Here is a 26,150-nt window from a genome sequence, read left to right on the forward strand (position 1 = left end):
GGGTCATGGTCGTAAAGTCCATTGCTGTATAGCTTCTTCCATAGCTTGCTTTCTGACTCAAGAGGATGTTTTAAGCCAACTATTTTAACTTCTTGAGTCTTGACACAATATGTTTTCCTTTTCCGGTCGAATGTTACATGGTGTGTTTGTTTTTTCATAGATTGACAGTTCCAATGGTGTATGACAATCACCACATTCTATCTTCGATTTCTATTATTTCATCATTTATTATGAGTTTGGTAGTACTGTTTTGCGCTACTTCCCCAATTAATGTGCATAGCAATGTATGAAAATGACCAGACTGGCTGTCATCAGACTTTCGATACTCATAAAGAAGGAAGGGGGCTAATAAACCTAAAGGCTTTGATTAGGTTTGGTGGCTCAGATTATCCTCCAAAATGTAGTGGATGTACAACTCTACAAATTGTGCGGTCTCTCCGCTTCATTTAGAGGTGAGAAAGCCATCTGATTTTTTATAGTAGGCCATTCGGTGAATCCCCTTTACTGAAACCTTCAGCCACTAACTAGCCGATCCCCCACAGGACTTTCAACGTTTGAACTGTAGAAGGATATTTTGGGTTGCATTTGAAGTCCGACAATTCAAAATATGCACTGGTTTTGTTTATATTTGTACCTGCCTGTCCCACTAGAAATTCAAGTTACCAGCTAAAAATGGTACATTTTTTATCAAGTTGTAGGTATGACGTTTTATGGACAAATGTTTGCTTGCAAAGGAAAAAGATCCAGTTCAATGCAACAGCAGAACTAGGTAACGGTGGGTGTCTAACAGTATCTACCAGCTTAGTGGGTATTTATATCTACTCAATAGATTTTCTCGGCTTGAATTGACAAACCTGAACACGTAGTGTAATAACCCAAAACTCATATGATGCAAATGGGTCAAGAATAAACCAATTGCCACTGGCCAATGGGATGCATTAAAAAAACAAAAGGGAGAATGTTGAAGTTTCATTTTTTAAGAGTAGACAATGGTCCAAAGGACCACTGTCTGTTCTTAAAAAATATATTTTCAATATTCTCAAAAGGGAAAGGGTCCCATAGGAACCCGTTCCCATTTGCAAATAAGTTATCACCATTTTTAAAATGGTGATAAAGTTTTACTGTTTTGTTCAGACGCAAAACAGTAATACATACCATACTGATTCTGTATTTGGAAGGAAGCACGCCCCTTCCAAATGCTATATTGCAAATGCAAATTTCAATTCTGCAGCAAGTTAGTGAATCACATTTTCCATTTTGTACATCAGAAAAAACGTTTTTCCAGTCGCAAAAGGCCGATTCTGGAAATCGGATCGTTTGTGACCAGAAAAATGCTTTGTACATCTGGCCTTATGTCCATTAACTGAAAACTGCATTGCATGTTACTGATTTTTGTTGCAATTATGTGTTTTGGCTGGTGGCAGATTGGCATATCACTATTCAGCTTTCGTTGATCTGTCTCTTCTCAGTAGATTCTTGACAGCGAAGGTGGAGGTGATGGTCTTCTCAGGGACAGTAATAGGTAATTCCTCACCAGCTCTGCACAAATGGGGCAAAGAGTGACCACAGCTCTGTTGGCAAGAGGAAAATATTATGGCAACTTTCTTACGGGCTTGGACAAGTACTGCTTTTAAGGGAAATTCATTGTCTCCATGTGTTAAAAAAGAAGTACTAGGCAGCAAATCTGACCCTGCAACATGATTATGATGCAGATGTGGCCTTTAAGAAATCAGGTTATTGGTTGAGATGAGATGGAAGCCCCACTCAGGAAACAACAAATATAACCCTTGTCAAGGTGAACCAAAAACGTCAAAGAGCAGGTTGGGTGTCAAAGCGTTCGTCACTGTAGTGTTGCAGTTTGTTGCTACTGTAGCTTTGCGATGGCAGTCATTGCTGTTTGTTGTTACTGTAGCGTGAAGTGCGGGTCTGATTTAATGAAAACAGTGAAGATCAAAAACCAATACAGGTATACCATTAACCCTGAAAGCTGGCTGGAGTTGAAACGTAGTGGCTAAAACGTGATCATCAGAAATTACTGAGGTGCTTAAGGTCTGATGGACTCTTTTTAAATCAAGAAACAGCACCATTTTCTAATATATATTTTTCTCGGGGCAAAATCTTTTTATTTATTCATTCACAATGGCTCCTTATCAATAAGCTCATTCATTTGGGTGATTTTAAGACCTTTGGTCCACTTTGGAGTAACCTATTTCCCTCATGTAAAGTAAAAATTGTATTTTAAATTATAGAGCTATTTCTCAATTGAAATGTTGTCGTCTCATGTAGGGTGCCACGTGATGTTCTAGTCCATACATTTAATATGTGTCTAGCGCTGGCACATCTCCTCCTTGTAGTTGGTTGGGTTTCTAAGTAATTCGTATTAATGAGTAAGGCAGTTCAATGAATCCTTTGGTCTATACTTGCTCAGTGTTAAATAGAATAACAAAGATGTTACGCAGGAAAACCTTTTTGCAGACATTTAAATATTACCCTCAGCATCCTCAGTGTGGCAGAGATGTTATACACTGACACATTGTTTTCTGTCTGCCTGAGATCTAATTCTTTGTCAAATTGAATAGCAGTAAATTGTTTTCGAGAAAAAGGTGTATTCTAGGCCCACTATTGTATGTCGTTCTTTTAAGCGACATTTTTAGATCTTAGATCTGAATAGTGTTGCATTCATTATCCCAAATGTTGGCAACATGAAGGCAAGTCTATCAAAGTATGCAGATGATAATGTATTGACGAATCAGCCCTCAAGGGGCCTAATCCATGTATAATATGAATAACCATATGGTGTTGAGTAGCAGACACCAACAGGAAATTGTTTGGTATTTATTAAATGAAAAGAGGTCTAAATAGGGGGGATTTGCAACGAAATGGATAGCACAACTTGACTACACCTATGGATAATTTCCTATGCTTGCTCTGCTTGGGGTCTACAAAATTAAGATTCATTCCTTAATCACGTTTGAGGTCGCAAATTGGTTAAGAAGGGATCATCCCCGTTTGGCACAGTTAGAGGGTATTTTATGGAGGAAGGTTTTGATGCTACCCCCAGGTACCCAAATATGCCCCGTTCGGTGTGACATGAGCCTGTAATCATCATTATGAGTAAATAATCAATGTTATGTTATGTGTGTTTTTACACACTAATCACCGCGAGGTTATCTAATTGCCCTGTAGCAGGTATGTGGGCCGGCCAAGGGGGCTTACTCAAAAAGCCAAGTCTTCTGCTTCTTGCAAAAAACAAGAACAGAGGAGGAGACACTGATGTATTGTAGGAAGTTGTTTCATACTTTAGGGGTCAGGTACCTGAAGGCACGCCCCCGCTTCACATTATATGCAAGATCTCTGTTTGCACAGTATTCTGTCACTCAGGCAGCATTGGTTTCTCTTTAATAGCGTACACCTGAGGAAAGGGTTTTAAATATTTGATGAGAATTGGTTTTATGGTTTACTTGATAACAATTAATTCCTCGGAATAAGCCTTTTCTCTGATACACTTGCAGCATTTTCTATAAAGACTTATGAGAAATGTACTTAGTGAACATGCTCCTAAATAACCTTGGGTGAGCTTACTAAAGATTCTGGTTGTAACCCTCTGTAGAGGATGGAATTGGTAGAAGATAAGTGGTATATCCTATGAACTTTCTGAATGTTGCCACAAGGAAGCTTTTTGAGATTGAGAGTGAGCTTATGTTATACAACATACATGAAAGGGAGATTTAAGATCTTATCACAAGGAAGCCATTTTCTTCACGCTTTCTCTGACATAATTCTGGTGTATTCTATATCTTTGTCTCTAAAAACAACATAGCAGAGCTATTTGGATAGATTGAACTGTGGATAGTAAAATGTATTTTATAATACCATGTTTGACAGATGGAAAATTATTTTAATGCAGTCAATTAATACATTTTATGTTTGTGTTCCATTTCTTTTAAAATTACAAAGGCGTGTTAAGAAAGCAGACATAGGCACATGCATCAAAGAATTTTGCAATCACAAACGGTGCGAATCGCAAACATCAACCGTTTGCGATCGCAAAATCTGCTTTTGGAATGCATGAAGGGTGAAGGCCCTCGCAATTTGAGAATTCGCAAATATTTGCGAATTCTCAAATTGCGATTGCATTTAAGGAATCGCATTTTGCGATTCCTTAAATGCAATGCATGAAACTTAAAAAAATTGCGACTTCGCAATTAGGGGGAGCAAATTACCATGAGGTTGAACCTCATGGTAATTTGCGAAAACTTTGAAAAATGCACTTTTGTGCATTTTTCAAAGTTTCATGTTGTGCACACACATGCCCTAAGGACATGTGTGTGCACAACATATGTGCACGGATTGATTTCAGGGGTGCAACAGGGTGTTCTTTTGGACACCCCTGCACCCTTGAAATCGCATTCTCAATTTGCGATTTGCTAATTGCTAATCGCAAATTGAGAATGTCTTCCCATTCATTCCTATGGGCCTATAGGAATGAATGGGGAGGTATTCCTTAATTGGGACTCGCAATTTGCGAATCGCAATTAAGGAATATTAATTTAGCGATTTCTTGATGCATTGCATTTTGCAATTCCTTAATTGCGATTCCTTATTTTTCGCAATTAAGGAATCACAAAAAGCAATATTGATGCATGTACCTGACAGATACTAATCAGGAAAAAAGATAAGGAAAGCTTTATAGCTTAAAAAAGTAAAAACAATTGATAGAAATAAGATGAAATATCTTAATGTCACAACCTTTGTAATTGTGGGCATCATCTATGGGGCCTGGGTATTTTTATCGCAGGGACAGCTGAAGCCAATGGAGAGTATATTGGAGAACCCATCAAATAGTGATCTGCTTAGAATGTTTCTACTTAGAATTTCAAATTTCAATTGAAGATGGATAACAGAGTCACAAATGATATTAGGTTCTGGCAGGTTTGTACGTCAGGACCTTTTCCCTGTGCAAGGGTTCTCTAGGGCTCAGTCTGTTGTCCATAGCTAAAATACTTTGTAGAAAAAGTGGTGTTCAACTATTTCTAGAACTTGTATTAGATTATTCGACATCCTGTGCCCTACATTATTTCATTTTAGGAAGGGGATTCATGGAGTGGGATAGCTGTGCCCCCTTGTTTCATCCTTTCACGGCATATTTGTGCAGTATGTAGACCTCATATTCCTGCAGTGCAAGCACAAAATTTAGATATGATGTGGAAAAATTTTAGACGCACATATACAGCGGCATACAAATCCATTTAAACCCTAGTATTGCCTGAAATATTGAGGGTGCTTCACCATTTTGGTGAAGGATTTTTCCTGAAACTGCTCCAGCGTACTTGGAAGTTCTTTCAGTGAAAATGTCACGCTTTCCGTAGAGCGTAGTCATGTTGGCCTGATTCACATTTTCCTTGATTAACCGAAATAAACACTCATAACAGTGTTTTTTATGCAACTGAAAACAAAAAAACATGACCCTGACATACTAGGATTTTCCTCCCAGCTTATGGGACAGTTTTAAAATTAATTTCCTGCACACGATCACCATGTCCCACAAGGTGAACTTGGGACGAAAAAACTCATGGGCATATTTATCAATGTTTTGCATCACCCTTGCGCAATGCAAGGTAACACAAGGGTGACGCCAAACCTAGATGAGATTTACAAAGCCATGCAAGGCCACCTTGCGTCACCCTGCGTGGCTTCTTAAATATACGCAAATCGCTGTCTTACATTACTCTGCCCCAGGGAAGTGTTCCATGAGTGAAGCATGGGGGTTCCCATGCATCTACCAGTAGATTCTGAAGCATTCTAAGTTTTAAACAATAAGAGAAGGACCTGCACAGCTGGATAATTCAATAGTTTTCTCACAGTGTAAATTTGTGGCGTGCCAACAGGGTCAAACGCTGCCCGTGCCTCACAGCGGTCAACTGAAAACTAATACAAAGCTCCCCCCACTCGGGTGGAGACACCCTGTTGCACAGCGCGTAACGTAGACTGTTGTCTATAGATAGTTCATCAATAATTTCATCTCATGTTGGGGTTCCAAAATGTTTAATGCTTCATCAAAAGTTCAAAAATGATTCAAAGTTCAAGTATTTCATCCAATCATATAACTTCCCCAATGCATTTCGGGCTGATTACTGAGCCCTTCCTCAGGGGGTTACTCTACAAAAAAGGAACAAAGCATAATATCACTATGTCAATCACAACTCGTATCTATACAGTTACCCAGTAAAGTCATTAACTTCAAAAAACGGAAAATTACACACACGGCAGTATGCTCAAACTGCGATATATCGAATCAATTATATATACATGCTCTTAATAAACTGAGTGCACCACAAGTGAATCCAAAGCGTGCCTAAAAAATGTCCATGCTTAACGAGTAAAGGCTTGTGAACAGATTATCCCGTTCACCGAACAGTGCAGCATTTAAAATACCAGTGCAAACTAAAAAACAGTTTTTTTGAAGTTAATGACTTTACTGGGTAACTGTATAGATACGAGTTGTGATTGACATAGTGATATTATGCTTTGTTCCTTTTTTGTAGAGTAACCCCCTGAGGAAGGGCTCAGTAATCAGCCCGAAATGCATTGGGGAAGTTATATGATTGGATGATGTTGACAATGGATGAAATACTTGAACTTTGAATCATTTTTGAACTTTTGATGAAGCATTAAACATTTTGGAACCCCAACATGAGATGAAATTATTGATGAACTATCTATAGACAACAGTCTATGTTACACGCTGTGCAACAGGGTGTCTCCACCCGAGTGGGGGGAGCTTTGTATTAGCATTCTAAGTTTTGCCAATACTGGTAGACAAAGGAATGCGTCAGAAGGGTACGTCTCACCAGAGGAGGCAAATTAGGAGAAATATCTTTAATTCTCCTCTCTTTTCCACTTTCTACATGTGCTGCATTCTGCAGCACGTGTAGAAAGAAGAAAAAGCCTCAGACCAATCTTTTGTGCAGGAAATTGTCCCTTTCTGCATAAAAGTAATCCTGTCTGTAAGGCAGGCACAAGAGTGCCTGCGTTGGCACTAGGCAGCATGCCAGCGCAGGCAGCGAGCAGGAATTTGCCATATCTTGGTAGATATGGGGCATGCCTACCCTCTCTCTTTCACGCAGCACATCAAGGTGTCTTTCTGTGTTGGGTTGCATGTAATTTTGATATATATGGCCCTCAGTTTCAGAAGGCCTGTCCCAATGCGAGTCTATTGAGGCACTGTGGTCCACAACGCTTGTGACAACCTCTACATGAGGTCTTTAAATGCTTAATGTTTGAGAGCCCACATCCTTAATTAGTAATATGTTGAACTAGTTTATGTATTAGGAAACAAGAAATGTGAAATGTTAGCAAACTAATGCTCTCTTTTAGTCAAGTTTTGTTGGAGTGCGAGCGTGCAACCAAACATGACGAAAATTATACATCAATTTACTGACCATAAGGCCTGCTTTTGCAGCGGCAAATACAATTGCATTGTGCAATCACCCTTGAAAACATTAGTAAATAAGCACCTTAATGTCCTCACTCTTTAGATTGCTTCACATTATTTTACTTTGAGGAAACTTCGGAACATTGAGGAGCATGCTTGTCGAGTTTAGAACCTTTGCTGGTTGTGTTACTCATAAGGGCTTCTTTTTTATCAACGCAGGTGGCTTAAAATCCACGTAGAATCGTGAACTCAACGCACTTCGTCTCCATTGTGCCGAGAATGTAAACCATTTTTCAAAATTAAAAATATTTATATAGATCAACATTTTTGCATAACTTTCTTCCTACTGTAAGAATTATGTAGCATTAAAATGAATCTCCTTTCAAGGCAGGGACAAAAAATCCAACGGTCAGACTGAACATCGTGAAAACAGATGATCCGGGAGATGTGGATGTGATGGAAGTCCCTGTGTCTTCAATGATGGCATCTAGGTGAGAGATTGCCCAAATATATATTTTTAATAAATCTTAGTTTTACCTCTGAAAATGTACAAATGGTCAGGTCTTACTTTGGTAATTTCTTTTTAAAGGCCTATTTTGATTATTTTAATGTTTTGTCTGCAGTGAATACTACTTTGTTTGGGCGACATGGATTTTGGATGAGAGAATCTGTGTACAATGGGTGAAAAGAATACAGAATTTCTCTGTTCTATCTATATGTGACTACAAGAGAAGTTCGAATATATGGGCGTGTCCACAGGTATGATGCAACTATTTTAGTTATTTTATATCTTTTTAATATTTATGCTTGCCATTGTAGAATGCATGAGGATATTTACATTAGTGATACACATTTTAAATCTATGGATCTGAACCATGCATGCCCAATTTACAAAGCCTTATTATCAGCTGATTGACCTTCTTAATCCTGTCTTCTATGTGATATTCACATTAGTATCTAGGCCGGATTCAGAAAACACTTGCAGTCAGTGAGCAGCCTTACTCTAGGCTCATGTATGGCTTACTAATGAGTTACAGGAGTAAGAAATGAATACTCTCTTAAAAACGTGTTCTGATTCCCAAAGCTTTTCTCTAGGAGTAAGCATGTCTTACCCCTTGCAATTCACGGCTAAACTACATCTATGTCTGGAGTAAAGCACAACTACTCAAAGAAAATTTGTTATGAAATACCATAACAAGATGGCTGCTGTGCATTTATCTTGGAATTAATTGTTTTCAGTCTAGATAAATGAATGATGCTTTTGACTTTGCCATTGCTTGTGATGTAATGTATTAAGGACGGTCAAAGCCAAAAGCATGAGTGGACAGTGGCAGCGGGTTGTATCATTCTGCATGCTGAGTCAAAGACAGAAAGTGGGTGTAAAGGGAAGTGGGGCGAGATTGCAAAATGTTTCTGCTTAAAGCCCTGTCTTATCACAAAAGGCAATACAAAATGTAATGGCAAATCGATGTAATTTTTCACAAATTGCCATGGTTTTAAGGACAGCCCACGCAACTATTGTCAACTCTTAAGAAATTCCAACAGGAAATGACTGACAGGAGCGGACCAAAATTCCCATTCTCTTTGTATGTGTATGCTGTGTTCATGTATATTGGTAAAATGATGTCTCCGACAGACAATTACAAGTGCTTGGAGGCAACACTTAAACAAGGAATTATAAGTTGGAGGGCTTGTTTGTAATACTCACCCATGTTTAAATATAATTCACACACTCAATGGGCAAAGGATAACCTTTATCCAGGTCTTTGTTATTTTAATTCAAATATGACCTGTTATTGTAAATTAGTTGCATGACATTTGTTGCAGATCAATACACATCAATAAGTAAGCAAGTTCTGTTATGCTTTGTTATGTTATGCTGTGTTGTATTATGCTATGTTATGCCATGTTGTGTTGTGTTGAGTTATGAGAATTTGTAGAGAGGGTCAAAACAACTGTGAGGAGATTCAAGGCACTAAGTAGGACAGGCCTGAGAGGGGAGGAGGAGATCATGTCTATTTCATCTGGAAGAGCCGTGTCTTGAGGTTCCTTTGGAAGTACAAGAGTGATGGAGAGATTATGCAGTGTTTCAGGAGGTTGTGCCAGGTCTTTTCTGCGAAGTATGAGATGGAGCGTCCTCCTTTTCTGGTCTTCTTGATGCAAAGAACGTGTGCTTTTGCCTCTCAGGTGGGTTGATAGAAGTTTAGGTGGTTGTTGAGATAAGATGGACAGGTGTGGAGAGCTTTGTAGGCGTGGGTGAGAAGCTTGAACTTGCATCTTTCCTGGACTGGGAGCCATTGGAGATTGTTGAAGTATGGAGAAATGTGGTTATTTTGTGGGATGTTCAGGAGGAGTCTGGCTGTGGCATTCTGGATGGTTTGGAATAGGCCTAGCCACTCAAAAGGGGGACCCTTACAAACAAATAATAGGCAGGTAGAGCAGGAAAATACGGATAACCAATATCAAGAAGTTACCTGCCTAAATACTTCAGAAAGGCCCTAGGCAAAGGGTCCCAATACTTGCACAGAAACACCGGCGCAGACAGATGCAAATATCAAAAGATCCAACAATCAAATTTTTTTATCAAAAAGGTTTTTCATTTTTATTTTCATATTATCAAAACTACTTTATCAAGCTTTTGCAGAATAAATACATAACAAAAATACTAAACAACACATTTATACATATACCATGTCCCACACACCTCAATCAGAATGCACAATCATACTAGCATGCATTCCAGATAGCACAAACATTTATAATGTACAACACAGAACAACATCGTCACATCAACAGGTGGTTGGATCACAGGTTCTCATCTATCATCCAAAGGGTAGGTGTAGGACCAATCCAGCTACCCAGAACAATTTAAACGCCAACACGCAATTCAGGGCATAGCCCCAGCCGGGCCAACACCTTCATCAGGGCGAGGACAGACAAGTGTTGTGGGACAAACACACCTAAAATCACGAAAAAATATACATATTCAGTATACATTCTGACAAATTATTGCAGCATCAATGCTCATTATAGCTAGAGTTTTCTAGTAGCCAACGTCAGCCCCAGTGTAACAAAGGTTTTTCAGGTTTTAAGTTCATTATAATTAACACAGCCAACAACTGAGTTAAATGGAATAGGGTGCACCACCAGATTTGGCGAAGACAGTATGGAATATACTCAACCCAAGCAGCATATGAGGGTTTATATTGGGCAATGACAATTCTCATGCAAACTGATCGTGGAAAAAGGATTAAGACGGAATCAAAGGAAACCTGTGTAGAAAGTTGAAAAATTTAAAAAGTGTGCATCAGACAGCCCAACCCAACAGGCAAGGATGAAGGAGAAAAGCTCTCTCATACATTATAACAAAATACCTGAGCGTCAAAAGCGAAAACAATTCCCACGGATACTGTTAAACTCCGGGATTCATGAATATACTCCGGCTAGATCTGAGATAAGAATCGAGGAATAGAGTTTGAAGGGGGGTAGGAGGGTACAAACATCCTAGAAAAACATAGAATGGGCACAAAGGAGTTACACACAAGAATCACACAATATAATACCTACCAAGCGTTGTCCAGATCACCCCTAACAAGGCTTATAGTCCAATAAATAGCAGAGGAGGGCAACGAGGGGGGCCACGCGTGGAGATTTATTGAGGGGCTATGGCGGATGGCTCAGGCTCGGTACAGGTCTCCAAGGGGTTTAATTATTTCTATATAACACAAAAAAGAAAAGAGAAAGTTTAGAAAAGCGGGCTGGTTATTGCGTACTGGATTTAGACAGTAAAGCAAGGAAGGAATATTCTAGGTGAAAACAACCTTTTCAATGAGCGAGATAAATACACGCTCAGGCATCGGTGAGAGCCCCTTACGCTCAACATGGGGGTTTCCAAGAGAGATAATCTATGCGCTCAGTAGAGAGGAGCGGGGGGGCAGGGGGGCTGTGGGGAAGGGGGCAGGGGAGAGGGGAAATGGTGGAAGAAGGGTGGGAGAAACAAGTACGGGAGCCGATACACTCATTGGTACAATTAAAAAAGAAACAAACAGGAGTCAAGCTCGGTACTGTGTAGACAGAAAACTTAGTATCCATGCATGAGAGAGGCTCTGTTGGGGCTAGCAGGGAATTATGCATGGACCGCCCCGCAGTCTATTGAGTGAAATGATGGAGCGTCTTTTCCGCCATGAGGGAGAGAAAGCAGACCTACTAGGGGCGCCTCAACGAAGGTCGGGCGGGTAGGGGGGGAGATATTACATTCCTGCGGGTTGGCCCCAGCTTACCAGGATGCGAGGATAACTTTTTCACAGAAGCATTCTTCCAGGATGTAGCGTAGCAGAATTCCTGGAGTAGAAAGTGACAGGGGAAGGAGGGTCGCTTTCAATGATTTCCGGGCCCAATCAGGAGCTCAGACATGCTGCAGAGCCCAATAGAAAACAGACTTCGATGGGTTTGCCTTCTTGGAGAGGAGGCAAAAGTAGATCACATAGGTAGAGACAGTACCTTTAATGATGGACTCAAGGTTAAAACAATGTGCCCCAACTAGCTGAGAGCTCTAAAAAAAGGGGGAGGAAAAACTGATTTAACGAAGCAAACAAAATAATAATAACTTTAAGAATAGCACAAAAATGAGTAGAGAGAACACAAGAGAAACTCCATTCGAATAACAGTTTCAATTAATGACAAGAGGAAATGCTCAAATCAATTGGAGTGGTCAGGATCTGATCTAGATGCCCTTAGGTCCCAAAGATAGGGGGTTCACAACAACAGTTATATTATGTCATTTTCCCAGGGACAATATTCATTAAGGCCTTTGTTAACGGAATTAAGGAGGTAGATCCAAAATATCTCTCTTTTCTTGCTAATTAGCGTGGGGACTTTTCCTGGGGTAATACAGATTTTTTCCAGGATTCACCACTTAAGGTCCAATTCAGAGTGTTTTTTTCAAGCCAGTGGCAGACCAGGGGAGCCAAAAGTTTTTTTATTTGAATGTTCGACTTGTGTTCCCCCATTCTAGTCCCACACTCACGTCCAGTTTCTCCAACATTCATAAGATCACAAGGTCACGTGATGATATAAGTAATATTGGAGGTGCTGCAATTTGTCATTCCCTGAAGCATAACCGTACGCTCAGGGGTGTTGATGGTGTCGCTCACAATATCATTAGGGCAGGCTTGGCAACTGCCGCAGTGATGAATTCCTTTGATTGGTCCAGGGCCACATATGGATTTTTGGTGAGGAACACACGGCTCCTGCATCTTCCCTTTTACTAGATCGTTTTTTTGATTTTTATTTCTCTTAAAAGCAAAAAGGGGTTTAGGGAGTTTGTCTTCACCATTGTCAATATTTAGAAGGTACCAGTAAGAGTTGATCGTTTGTCTCAGTTTGTGGTTAATATTAGAATGTTTTGTCACACAGACCAGCTTGTCCATAGGTCTAGTTTCATTGGTTCGGAACATAGAATCTCGGTTGAAGTATCTGGCTCTTTTAAATGACTCCTTAATAAATTTGTGGGGATAGTCCTGATTGGAAAGTTTTTCCTTAAGAATGTCGGCTTGCTTCAGGAAGTCTTTGATGTCAGTGCAATTTCTTCATATACGAAGAAACTGGCTGAAAGGGATGCTGTCCCTTTGACAGGGGGGGTGGTAACTTCCATACTGCAGCAGAGTATTTCGGGCAGCGGGTTTGGTAAATAAGGAAACATACAGTTCATTCTGGTTATGCTCGATCCAAACATCCAAAAACTCAAGTTTGCAATTTCTTGAATGAGCATTAAACTTCAAGTTGTTGTCGACAGCATTGATCCATAAGATAAAAACATTTATTGAGACATGGTTCACCTCCCAAATGAAAAAGATATCAATGATTCGCGACCATGCTCGAACATTCTCATGGAAGGGGGCCATCTCATTGTAGATATTCACTTGATCAAAATGCTCCATGTATAAGCAGGCTACACTGGGGACACACCAGGCCCCCATTCGTACTCCCTGGACTTGTTGAAAGTAGCAGTGCGTTATAATCTCCTCCTTATTACATAATCCTCTTATATCGTATGGCTATTATCTTTATTATAATGTTGTTGGTACGCTCCTTTCCCCCTCCCTGGGTGGTCACTCCCATGAATTCCATTGGGAGTGCACCTTAGAATGTTGAGGTTTGACCTGAAGAGTTCTAGGCTAGGCAGTTAGAGGAACTGTTCTTTTAAATAAACCCACTTTTTTCTCCTTACATTTTCCTCTTGGATTTATTTATAACAATTTGGCGACGTGGATGGGATTCAACATCGCTACACAGGGGATAGCTGCTGTTCCACTCCCCTGATTTTGCCAGCCGAGTGTACAGTTTCGTTGCTCCTCCTCACTCCTGCTGCCTTCGTGTCAAGTCTCCACTCCGTTTTACTGTTTCATCATGGGAGTGAGGAAATCTGCCCTGTCGGCTCTTCCGACAATGAGCCTACTTACCCTGTGTTTGTTTTCCAGTACTGCCTCCAGTGATCACGTCATCCACCTCCTCTGTGAGTCTTCTTGCCATGCATGCTCCACTGCTTTCTGTGGAGTCAGTCAGAAAAAGAGTGACTTGTCATTGGCATATTTCTGTTAGACACAGGCCTTGAGGTGGGGCGTCTGTCATCTGCTTTCCTCATAAGCGGTGGGGTTTCTACGTTTGGAAGACTACCTTTCAGCCTTTTCAGTCATGTCTCCTCAGGTGAGCTTTCAATGTGAAGGCTGCTTTGTTTTCTTGGTTCATATCTTAAGCTGCAGTGCCACCTGCGTGATTTCTTTTTTTCGTGCCCTGTTTCCTGGTGTTCTTTATGTTCCTGTAAGATTTCCTTGAGTTTCCTGGTGTTGACGGTGTCGCATGCCAGCTGTCTTTCTACGCTGACAAGCACAGCTTTGCTTGTCGTTTTCCCTTCATGAGGTTGCACCCCCACCTTCCATCATCTGGAATTGCCTTCCAGCTGTATATCTGCGCTGACAGGCACAGCTTTGCTGTAGTAGTACATTCTTATATCTGCAGTGCTGCCGCCTTCTCCAAGCTTGATGAACCATGAATTGCCGGCCAGCTATCCATCTGCGCTGACAGGAACAGCATTGTTCAGCTCCTACAGCCTATTTATTGTGGTGTTACTTTCCAACAAGAGTCATTTTACATTTAAAACAGGTGCTTCTAGAGTTCTATTTTTCTATGGGCACATGCTTCTATGTTGTTTGTAGTGCTCATTTACACTGCAACCTATTGTAACTGGAACTTTTATGTTGTGATAATATTTTCTATTAGAGAAGGTTATAGGCATAGCTTTCCTCTTTCTGTTGCTCGTCATACTCTGTGATTTTTTATTCTCCGTTACCTTTGATCGCTATATTGGTGTAGCTTATAGGTAAACATGTCTGTTACTAACATGAATCAACTGCCTCCATTTTTAAATGATGAAGGGGAACCTGAGAGTCCATGGGACACGTGGGTTAAAATGCTTCATTCCTATCTAATTGTCATAGGAGGGGAAACATTTTCTTCAGTAAGAAAACAACATATCTTGTTACATAATCTGGGTGTTCATGGAAGGAAGGTGTACGGAGATCTAGCTGATGGAACAGGGGAGGATGATCAGGGTGATATTAATGTGTTCACTACCACATTAGAAAAATTAGGTTCTCATTTTAAGGATAAAGTAAATGTTGTATTGGAGAGACATACATTTTTCCAAAGAGTTCAAGGGAAGAACGAAATAAGTCACAGCATACATTGCTTCTTTGAGAGGGCTCTCTGCCACTTGCGAATTTGGTGCACTGGCAGATTCCCTCATCAGAGACCAATTGGTCCAATGCACTAATGATCACAAAGTACAGGAGAGGCTGTGGACCGAAAATCCTGATTTAGACGAGGATGTAACCATAGCAAAGAGCATTGAACACACAGCTTATTGTGTAAAAGAGATGGAAATTAATAAAGAGTCTGCAGCAGAGGAGAAACATGTCAATGTAATTAAAGAAGATGAGGAAATTCTTAAAGTAGTGAGCAAAAATACTGTCATCCCTAAGCAAAAAAAAGACTCTTACAGATGTTACAGATGCAAGAATGCTAATCATCTAGCCAATTTCCCCAGGTGTCCGGCTAGAGGGGTGAACTGCAGAAAGTGTAATAGAGTGGGACACTTTTAAAAAATGTGCAATTCTAGAGAGGTGAGCAAAGATGTACATGTTGTCCAGGATAGAGCCAATGTCTCTCCAGATAGCAAGTTTATATTTCAAGTTCATGGTCAAGGGGTTGAAGAAAAGGTTAATTATCCAGTTTGCAAAATACAATTGGATGGCAAAAAAGTTAAAGCTTTTGCCGACTCCTGTTCTCCTTACACCTTAATAGAATTTGACACTTTCCAAGACTTACTTAATGATGGTGATTACATTATGGAAAAAACAGATGTACATCCGGGGGGGTACAACAAGGACCCCATTCCTTTAAAAGGGATGGTTAGCATGTGCATCACCTTTAAGGATAGACATACCTTTGGGAAGGTCTACATCACGGAAAAGGGAAGCAACTCATTTGGGTGGAAGCACCAGAAGGATTTGGGTATCACACTAGATCCCAACAATGTTGAACAAGTATTACTGGTTGGTAATTCCTTAACAGGTAAAGGTATTTGAGATGAATTTCCAGAGGTCTTTACTGATAATGTTGGTTTATTGAAAAACTACATGCTCAAACTAAAACTGAAGAATTATGCTGTCCCAATTGCACACAAAACCAGGTCTATTCCTCTGGTGATGCGTGAGCCTTTAAAAAAAGAGCTGGAGAAGCTAGAAAAGCTTGGCATTATCCAGGCAGTGAAAAGTTCAGAATGGTTGACTTCCATTGTTATAACTTCAAAAAAAGAGAGTAATGAGATCCACATGTGTGTGGACTTGAGAAGTTTAAATGCCAACATTTGGGTGGCTAGGTACCCACTGCCAAATATTAATGAAATGCTATCTGTAATTAATGGTCCAAAGTACTTTTCTGTATTAGATCTCACTCCAGCTTATCATCAAGTGGCTTTACATCCTGATTCTCAAGTCCTCACAGCTTTCACCACACCTTTTGGCACTTACAAATTCTTAAGAATGCCTTTTGGTCTGGCTTCGGCTGCAGCGACTTTTCAAAGAATAATGCAACATATCTTGGGGGGGTTGACAAATCCATCTGTTTTCAGGATGACATTCTTATTCATGGCTCTGACGAAGAGGAACAAAATCGTAACTTAAGAAGAGTGTGTACTAAACTCAGTGAAGCTGGTTTCACTATCAAGAAAAACAAATGCAAAATAGGAGTACTATCTGTTGATTTTCTAGGACACACCTTGTCCAGCGAGGGCATGAAACCCAAGATGAACCTAATAGAGTCAGTGGTAGAAGCTCCAGTTCCTTCTAACAAAGAAGAGATCAAATATTTCCTGTGTTTAACTAAATACATGTCTAAATTCATAAAATTCTCAGATTTGGTACAACCAATTAGAGATCTACTCAAGAAACAAAACAAATTTGAATGGTTACCTGTACACAATTCTGCATCTGTTAGGCTCAAAAGAGCTATTGCTTTAGCACCATGTATTGGAAACTTTGACAGTACCAAAGACACTTTCCTCACTACTGATGCCAGTAACCGTGGTTTTGGTGCCACCCTGTCTCAAATACAAGAGGGTAAAGAGAAAATCATAGCATTTGCTTCCCGCACACTTAAAGATGCTGAAATTAACTACTCCACAATTGAAAAAGAGGCTTTATCTTGCTTTTGGGCAACCAACCATTTTAAGTATTTTCTATGGGGCCTACCGTTCGTATTCAGGACTGACCATAAGCCTTTAGTATCTTTATTTTCCTCTAAGGACATTGAGAAAACTACGCCAAGGATTGGGAAATGGTTAGTGTCTCTACAAAATTTTAGTTTCAAGATGGAACATGTTCCTGGCAATAAGAACCAAGTTGGTGACTGCCTTTCTCGTTTACCCCTAAATAAGTATAGAGAAGACAATATGGAAGATTTGGAAGTGTTACAAGTCACCATTCCTGCCATTTTAGAGGAAGAGTGGAAGAACTTTGTGTCAAAGGATGTCAATCTAAAAACAGTCCGGGAAAACATCACAAAAGGTTGGCCTAAGAAATGTTCAGATCTACCAGGTGAGTTGCAACCATTCTGGAATGTTAGAGAGGAACTGTCAATGGCAGGAATGAACGTGTACAAAGCTAGCAAGATAATTCCCCCTGAGGAACTTAGAAGACGCATTTGTGAGATAGCGCATGAAGGCCATCTAGGAAGAAGCCTAACCAAAAGTAAACTCCGTTCAGGATACTGGTTCCCTGGTATGGATACTCTCATTACATAGTTGGTCACAGGGTGCCATGCATGTGGCTTTAGTGATAAGACTAAAAGCACAAGAAGGATACCACTGGAACCAGTGGAATTTCCCATCAAAGGATGGGAAAAATTAGGCTTAGACATCATAGGTCCCCTACAAATAATTGGTCTTCAAGAAAGGTTGATCATAGTTCTGGTGGATTATTTTTCAAAATGGGTCACACTAAAATTTGTCAACAAAGTGGATACCAAAGCAATCAAATGTTTGCTTTCTGATGTATTTTCTAGTGAAGTTGTGCCCCACACTGCCATTACCGACAATGGCGTCCAGTTGGTTTCAGAGGAAATGAAAGATTTCTTGGGTAGTCTAGACATAAAGCATATTTCCACACCATTATATTGCCCTTGTGCCAATGGGTTTTTAGAACGTTGCAATAGGATGATTAAAGATGCCCTACAACTGGCGATGGCTGCCAAGAAACCTATTGTTCAATCCATAAAAGACATGATATGGTCATGCCATATTACACCCAATAGTGTGACTGGTTACTCCCCTTTTTGTCTCCTAAGAGGATGCAAACCTGGTTCAAAACTTACGCCCAATTGGCTGTTTGAAGATAATTCCTTTCAAAGGGATGGTCAAAAAGTCAAGGAAAAGATTGAGTGCAATCAAGAGAAATACAAACAAGAATACGATCGCAGAATGGGGGTCAAACCACGTGATCTCAAAATTGGTCAACGAGTCCTGGTCAAAAGACCTGATAACAATGTTTACAGGTACAACAAATTCTATGGTCCTGCTAGAATTAAAGACGCTTGAAAAAATGTTGTCACAATGACTGATGACAAAATGTGGAGCATGGATAGAGTGATTCCATGCAAGGAACAAAAGAGTGACAACAAGTTTATGGATGAGTCTAACAGGAAAGTCTTTGCACCAGCGATCAAACGGAGTGACAGAGCTGTAAGGTCACCCAACTGGTTTGGGGATTTTGTCATGAAATGACTTTCAATATCGTCTCTCACACTGTCTTAATGCTAGTTCTGATGTTATTACATATATTTTATGCACTGTTTTGGATGCTGTCCTCTTGGTGCTTCATCTTTCTCCTTACTGCTTCTATCTGCTCTGATCACCCACTTTTCATTCTCCCTGTGCCATCTCTCTCTCTCCACTCTCGCACTTTTCTTGTTCCTCTCCTGGTCTTTATCCATCTTCTTCTTCTCCCTTGTCTCCCGTCCTTTTCCCTTCAATTTCTTATGGTAAGGAGATGTGTTATAATCTCCCCCTTATTACTTAATCCTCTTATATCGTATGGCTATTATCTTTATAATAATGTTGTTGGTACGCTCCTTTCCCCCCTCCCTGGGTGGTCTCTCCCGAGAATTCCATTGGGAGTGCACTTTAGAATGTTGAGGTTTGACCTGAGGAGCTCTAGTCTAGGCAGTTAGAGGAACTGTTCTTTTAAATAAACCCACCTTTTTCTCCTTACTTTTGCCTCTTGGACTTATTTATAACACAGTTGTTAAACTCAAAGTAATTCTCACTGAGGACCACGTTGAGACATTGGATAATAAACTGGTCATTAGTAATTCCGGCTTCAGAGAACAGAATCTCTTGCAGCACCATCAATGCTCCTTCCTGAGGGAAGTTAGTATACAAGGACTCCAGGTCCAGCGTAACCAAGAGTTCCCTGCCTGCATGGTATTGTATTCCCATAAAATGGCCAGTATCATTGACAAAGGACTCTAGTTTGTTGACAAATGGCTTTAGAAATTGATCAACATATTTGAAGAGGGGCTCCGTGGCAGAGCCAAATGTTGTATACAATGGGCCTTAGAGGAGAATCGGATACATTCTTATGGGTCTTAGGGACCCGGTAGATGATGGGCATACGGGTGTGCCTAGGGGTCAAAAATTCAGATTCCTTGGGGCATATGTATCCCGTATCCACTGCAGTCTCCACCATGGACAAGATCGGCTGTTTCAAGCCAGGTTCAGGGTTTCTGACAATACGTTTGTAGTGTCTGGCGGAAGAAAGAAATGTATTCATATTCTAAACATATGAAGGGGTATCGAGAATCACAATGCCCCCTCCCTTATCACAGGGCTTGATCGTGAGTAGTTTATTTTCTTTCAGGGTCATCAAGGTGGTATTTTCTTCTCTAGAAAGAATAAAAGTAGGATTTGGTACTTATTTGATGATTTTTTCAATTTTGGTAGTCACAGCCTTCTCAAAAATGCCCACTTTGTTTCTGCGCAAATATTGGGACCCTTTGCTTATGGCCTTTCTGAAGTATTTAGGCAGGTAACTTCTTGATATTGGTTGGAATAGGCCTAGGAATCCGATGTGCAGGGTGTTTCTGTAATCAAATCTACTTGTGATAAAAGCCTAGGTGACTGTTCATCTGGTGTTCAGTGGGAGCTTCTTGAAAATCTTGCATAGCATTCGCAGGATATGAAAGCATGATGTGGACAGTGTTGGTCTGTCTGCTGAAGGAGATGTTGGTGTCCAGGATGATCCAAAGGTCCCTGGCATGGTCTGCTGGGATAGGTGGGGGTCCAAGTTCAGAGGACCACCAAGAGGCGTTCCAGGGCTGTGCTTGTTGCTGAAGATTAAGACTGGTATTGTCTGTGTTGAGCTGGAAGCAGTTGTTTTTCATCCAAGCCGCGTTATTACTCACGCAGTTTGCTTTGGCAGGGCTCGATAAGTCAGTAAGGGAGAGGGTGACTTGTGTGAAATCGGCATAGGATACTATGTTAATGCCGTGGGCTCTGACGATGGCTGTGAGGAGTGTCATGTAGAACTTGAAGAGTGCTAGGCTGAGCGACGAGTCTTGAGGGACCCCGTATGATGAGATTCTTGCGTTCTCAGGTGTAGGGAGGAAGTTTAACATGTTGAGTTCTGCCACTTGAGATTCAGTCTGCAGATAATCAAGTGCTGAAGCATTCTGATGAGTGACGTGTGAAAGACCGTATCGAAAGCTGAAGAGAGGTCGAGGAGGATGAGTGCAGCTGTTTCTCCTCAGTCGAGGATGCCTCTGATGTCATCGAAGGCCAGAATGAGCACTGTCGCTGTGCTGTGGTTAGCACAAAAGCCTGGTTGAGAGCTGTCTAGGAGTTGATGGGGTTCTGGGTGGTCTGCGAGTTGAGCATTGATGCCTTTCCAATGAATGTAGCTGGAAAGGGCAGGAGCGAGATGGGTCTGTAGCTGCTGAGGATGTTGGGGTCTGTTGTTGGTTTCTTCAATAGGGCATTGACTTCTGCATTTTTCCAGCAAGACGGGAAGGTGATAGTATTAATGAGGTGATGATGATGGTGAGTGTGTGGGAGATGAGGGTTCTAAGGGGGCTCCTGAGTGGATGGTATTCCTCAGGGTGGTGGTTTCTTCATTTGAGAGGGGCTCTCAGTTGCTTAACTACTATTTATTGATTAAGGAGGAGAACGCGCTGGGTGCGCGGCTCTCAGCGCTGCACCCGAGTACTTCACAGGTCTTTAATAACCATTTATCTGTTAATTAGGTTTTGTTGAGTTTTCACCCCTTCTTAGAGCCCCTGCATCTCCACTCTGCCTATGACTGGAAGAATTAGCCCCCCGAAATTCTTATCAGCCTTCCCTGAAATGTGGCTCTAGTTGCACCCCTGACTGGCATACGCCGTCTCTGCCCACTCCGCTCACACTTACAGAATTCCATAGATTCTATCCATCGTATGTCAATGATCCAGCTGTGGAGCTGGGAATACCTTGCAGACAGGTTTCTGGGCCTTTTATTACCGGTGCTCCATGGAACCAGCAGCTCGCTTTACGGAATCCAGTGGAAGGGACTCCGGGGATCCAACAGTCAGAATTGCTTGATCCAGAGATCAACGACCTGGGAGGGTAGCCACTGAATGAGAATGCAGTATTCCACAAGGAGAATTTCAAGCTCCTGGACTCTGGTTTTCCAGGCATCCGTGCGGTATCCCCGCTAGCCAGTGGCCCAGATTTTAGTGAGCGGGAACCCAGGGTACTAGAGCAAAGGCTGTGGAGATCCCATTGCAAAGAAGGCGGGTGCCTCCGGAACCGGCGTGGTGTCTACTCACACTCCGTGCATAGCATTGGCTCTCCCGAGGCTTGGCTTGCAATCCTGATGCTCCGCCGAGGTTGCCTCTGGTTGGCAGCCAATTAGAGCCAAGCTTGTGCTCGGGGGTTAGGCTCCGTCAACATAGGTACTTATCCAATCACTCCGCCAATCCCCAAGCACTTTTAAATTTACCATACACTCTCCTTGCAGTACTCTAATCATCTAGTCTCTACCAATGTACTAATAGAATGTCCCAGACAAAGTTACATAACCGAGGTCTTCCCCACCGCCAGAGGTAACATGGTTGCGTGTGCAGTCAACAGCACAATGTAATGTGGTAGGGCAGAAGGCCAGATGCATACGTAATGAACACACAGACACAATTAGATAGATAGTGGAACAGGCTACTGGCACGTTTTCCCGGCCCCTTTTTATTACCAGGGTCACATGTACAGTGACGCCTGTGCTGGATGTGTGTGCCGTGACTGTAAGCCAGCCCTCAGGGAATGGTTGGTGCTGGCAACAACTACAACAGTGATCATCGGATCACACACAGAGATTCAATCATAAAAGGGTCTATGACTTATGGTCCACTAAGGTAGGACAACCAGATCTTAAATCACACATAAACAATTGTATCGTAAAGGGTCCATGACCTGTGGTGCACTGAGGTAGGGGCACCAGAGATGAGCGAGCTCGTGTGAAGAAATTGTTAATGTCCCTTCTGGATATTTCTGCTGCCTGAGGTGACATTATTGCATCCGGTGGCTACAGCACGAAAGTCAATCATAAAGGGTCCATGACTTGTGATGCACAGAGTTAGTGGCACTTGAAGAGCTCAGCCTGTGCACAGCCAGCGATGATGGCGTGTCCTTGCAGGTCAGGATTGGATTGGATATGTGTGAGACCTGCTGACTGCAGTGTAGGCCGGAGGCAGCGGTCAGCAAGGGGCCACAACCAAGTGGCGTTGACTTGAGCTGCACAGTTAGTGGCACCTGAAGCACTCAGTATGTGTGCAGCCAGAGATAATGCGTCGTCCGGGCGGGCCGCACTGGATGCAATGTCTGTTGCCTATTGAACTCTGCAATTAATTAATCAAGACTGAATTTGAATTGTGAACCCTGCTGACCGCAGTGTAGGCCTGAGGCAGCAGTCAGCAAGGGCACAGAGCCATGTGGTGTTCACTTGAGCTGCACAGAGTTAGTGGCACCTGAAGCACTCAGTGTGTGAGCAGCCACTGATGATGCATCGTTCGGGCAGGCCGCACTGGATGCAATGTCTGTTGCCTACTGGACTCTGCAATGAATGAATCAAGACTTAATTTGAATTGTGACACCTGCTGACCACTGTGTAGGCCGGAGGCAGTGGTCAGCAAGTGTACACAGCCACGTGGCGTTGACTTGAGCTGCACAGAGTTAGTGGCACCTGAAGCACTCAGCTTGTGCGCATGCAGCGACTCTTCAATTAATGAATCAAGACTGAATTTGAATTGTGAGCTCTGCTGACTGCAGTGTAGACGAATGGAACAAAAGATGAAATAAATATGGAATACATTGTTGAAATATTCGATCTTCTGAGTACAATTTTGTTGGACGATATTCTAATGCTGGAATCTGTACTGGTTGTTTGTCATATTGTCCACCTTTTCCTGTGGTGAAGAGCTGTGGAAAACAACGAGCTTCCAAACTTCTTTCCCAAACACTCATGGATGTTCCCTTTGCTTTCTTTATTTGGAATAATTCAATATTATTTCCAATCACTTCCTTTGAATTTAAAGGATGTACACTATAATGTTCATACATTTCTTCACTTTTGGAGATGTCTACTTTTTAAATTTGTCCACTTGAAATTTCGCTATCATAAACTCAATTGATTTCTTCTTCTTCCACATACACATTTTTTTAGTAAACATTATTTTCTGTGAGATATAACGTAGCCTTTTGCACTTTGCTGACATCTACTTATTCTTGCCATATTTTTTGACTCTTCGTAGGAACACCATTTACTAGAATAACTACAGGTTCAGTTTCCTCTTTCTCTACAGCAATAGTTTCAAGATTGTTTTCAAAATCTAATGATAAATACGCAACTCTTACTTTTAAGCCTCTTTGTAAATCTGATGGAGGCAGCCTACTTGTTTTAGGCTCCATGCGAACAATAACCTGATACAGGTGTACTTTTGCCTAATTAATTCTGCCTCAATAAGGCCAAATGGCGGTGACTTGTGGTGCACTGAGTTAGTGGCACCTGAAGCACTCAATGTGTGTTCAGCCAGCGATGATGCATTGTCTGAGCAGGCCGCACTGGGAGCAATTTCTTTCCCCTACTGGACTGCGTCATTTGCAATCGTGAATCGATCTGAATTGTGAGCCCTACTGACCACAGTGTAGGCCGGAGGCAGCGGTCAGCAAGGGCCCACAGCCACGTGGCGTTTACTTGAGCTGCACAGAGTTAGTGGCACCTGAAGCACTCAGCGTGTGCGCAGCCAGCGTTGATACGGCATCCGGGCAGGACACACTGGGATCAATGTCTGTTGCCTCCTGGACTGCGTCAACTTCAATCGCGACTTGATCTAAATTGTGAGCCCTGCTGTCCGCAGTGTACATCAAAGGCAGTAGTCAGTACAGACATCAAGGAATGATTCTTGTCACTTCCTCTTGACAAAATCCGAGGACATAGAGTACAATTCACTCTGCAATTAATAAATCAAGACTGAATTTGAATTGTGAGCCCTGCTGATCACAGTGTATACCGGAGGCAGTTCTCAGCAAGGGCTCACAGGCACGTGGCATTGAGTTAAGCTGCACAGAGTTAGTGGCACCTGAAGCACTCAGCGTGTGACCAGTCAGCAAGTGCCAACAGCGTATGTCTGGCCCTCGAGATGATGTACCTGATGCTCCTGAAGTGCTGGGAGCAGCTCCATGGTCACCTTGTTGCATATTTTTCTTTTGCATGTCGCATCTGCTCCCGTGCAAAAAGTCTGGGGTGGATTTTCTGGAGGTGCTTGTACATGCTCGACGTGTCCCAAGAGTATTTTTGTCACTACCTCTATACAAAATCCATGGACGGAGACTACAACTGACCTTTCTTGCGTTGACTCTCTTTTCACCATCTGGGATGGTGAAAAATGTACACACAATGGATTCTGGTCTCTTTTTGGGAGGTTGTTCTTCTATCTCTTCATCATCAGATGCATGTTCTTGCTGAGGATTGGAAGAAGCCATTTCCAAATCTTTCCAAAAAACACCCAAAACCTTACAGACTAGCTGCAAAAACACAACAGGTGTTGCAGAGACAAGGACTGAAATGGGTGGGATCCTTCAACTGTTAGAATGGGAAACCTTATGAACCAATCAAATGCTCTCTTTTAAAGTAAGATGGGAGTCAGCCCTGCTGACCGCAGTGTAGGCCGGAGGCTGCGGCCAGCAAGGGCCAACAGCCATGTGAGTTCACTTGAGTTGCACAGAGTAAGTGGCACCTGAAGCACTCAGCGGGGGCACAGCCAGCGATGATTCATGGTCCGGGCGGGCCGCACTGGGAGCAATGTCTGTTGCCTACTGGACTGCGTTATCTGCAATCGCGACTTGATCTGAATTGTGAGCCCTGCTGTCCGCAGTGTAGGCTGGAGGCAGCAATAAGCAAAGGCCCACAGCCATGTGGCGTTGAGTTGAGCTGCACAGTTAGTGGCACCTGAAGCACTCAGGGTGAGCACAGCCAGCGATGATGCGTGGTCCGGGCAGGCCGCACTGGGAGCAATGTCTGTTGCCTACTGGACTGCGTCATCTGCAATCGCGACTCGATCTGAATTGTGAGCCCTACTGACCACAGTGTAGGCCGGAGGAAGCGGTCAGCAAGGGCCCACAGCCATGTGGCATTAAGTTCAGCCGCACAGTTAGTGGCACCAGAAGCACTAAGCGTGTGCGTAGCCTGCGATGATGCGTGGTCCGGGCAGGCCGCACTGGGAGCAATGTCTTTTACCTAATTAATTCTGCCTTAATAAGGCTACCTGACAGTGACTTGTGATGCACTGAGTTAGTGGTCCTTGTAAGCACTCAGATTGTGTACAGCCAGTAATGATGCGTGGTCCAGGAGGGCTACACTGGTAGCAATGTCTGTTGCCTAATGAATTCAGCCTTAATTAGGCTACGTGGCAGTGACTTTTGGAGCACTGATTTAGTGGCACTTGAAGCACTCAGTGTGTGCGCAGCCAGCGATGATGCGTGGTCCGGGCGGGCCGCACTGGGAGCAATGTCTTTTGCCTAATGAATTCTGCCTCAATAAGGCTACATGGCAGTGACTTGTGGTGCACTGAGTTAGTG

At 42.2% G+C, this 26,150-nt stretch overlaps 1 protein-coding gene across 2 annotated transcripts in view; it reads left to right on the top strand.

Annotated features, from left to right (window-relative positions):
- The window catches only part of FAP (fibroblast activation protein alpha), an 830,211-nt gene that overhangs the window by 315,669 nt on the left and 488,392 nt on the right, over positions 1 to 26,150 (top strand). For both annotated transcript variants that reach the window (XM_086956603.1, XM_086956604.1), the window contains exons 10-11: positions 7,823 to 7,926; positions 8,059 to 8,194. In XM_086956603.1, the coding sequence (XP_086812729.1) occupies positions 7,823 to 7,926; positions 8,059 to 8,194 (240 nt within the window). The remainder of the gene's footprint in view (positions 1 to 7,822; positions 7,927 to 8,058; positions 8,195 to 26,150) is intronic.

Source organism: Lissotriton vulgaris, chromosome 2_1, assembly GCF_964263255.1.
Source record: "Lissotriton vulgaris chromosome 2_1, aLisVul1.2, whole genome shotgun sequence".
Classification (NCBI taxonomy): Eukaryota; Metazoa; Chordata; class Amphibia; order Caudata; family Salamandridae; genus Lissotriton; species Lissotriton vulgaris.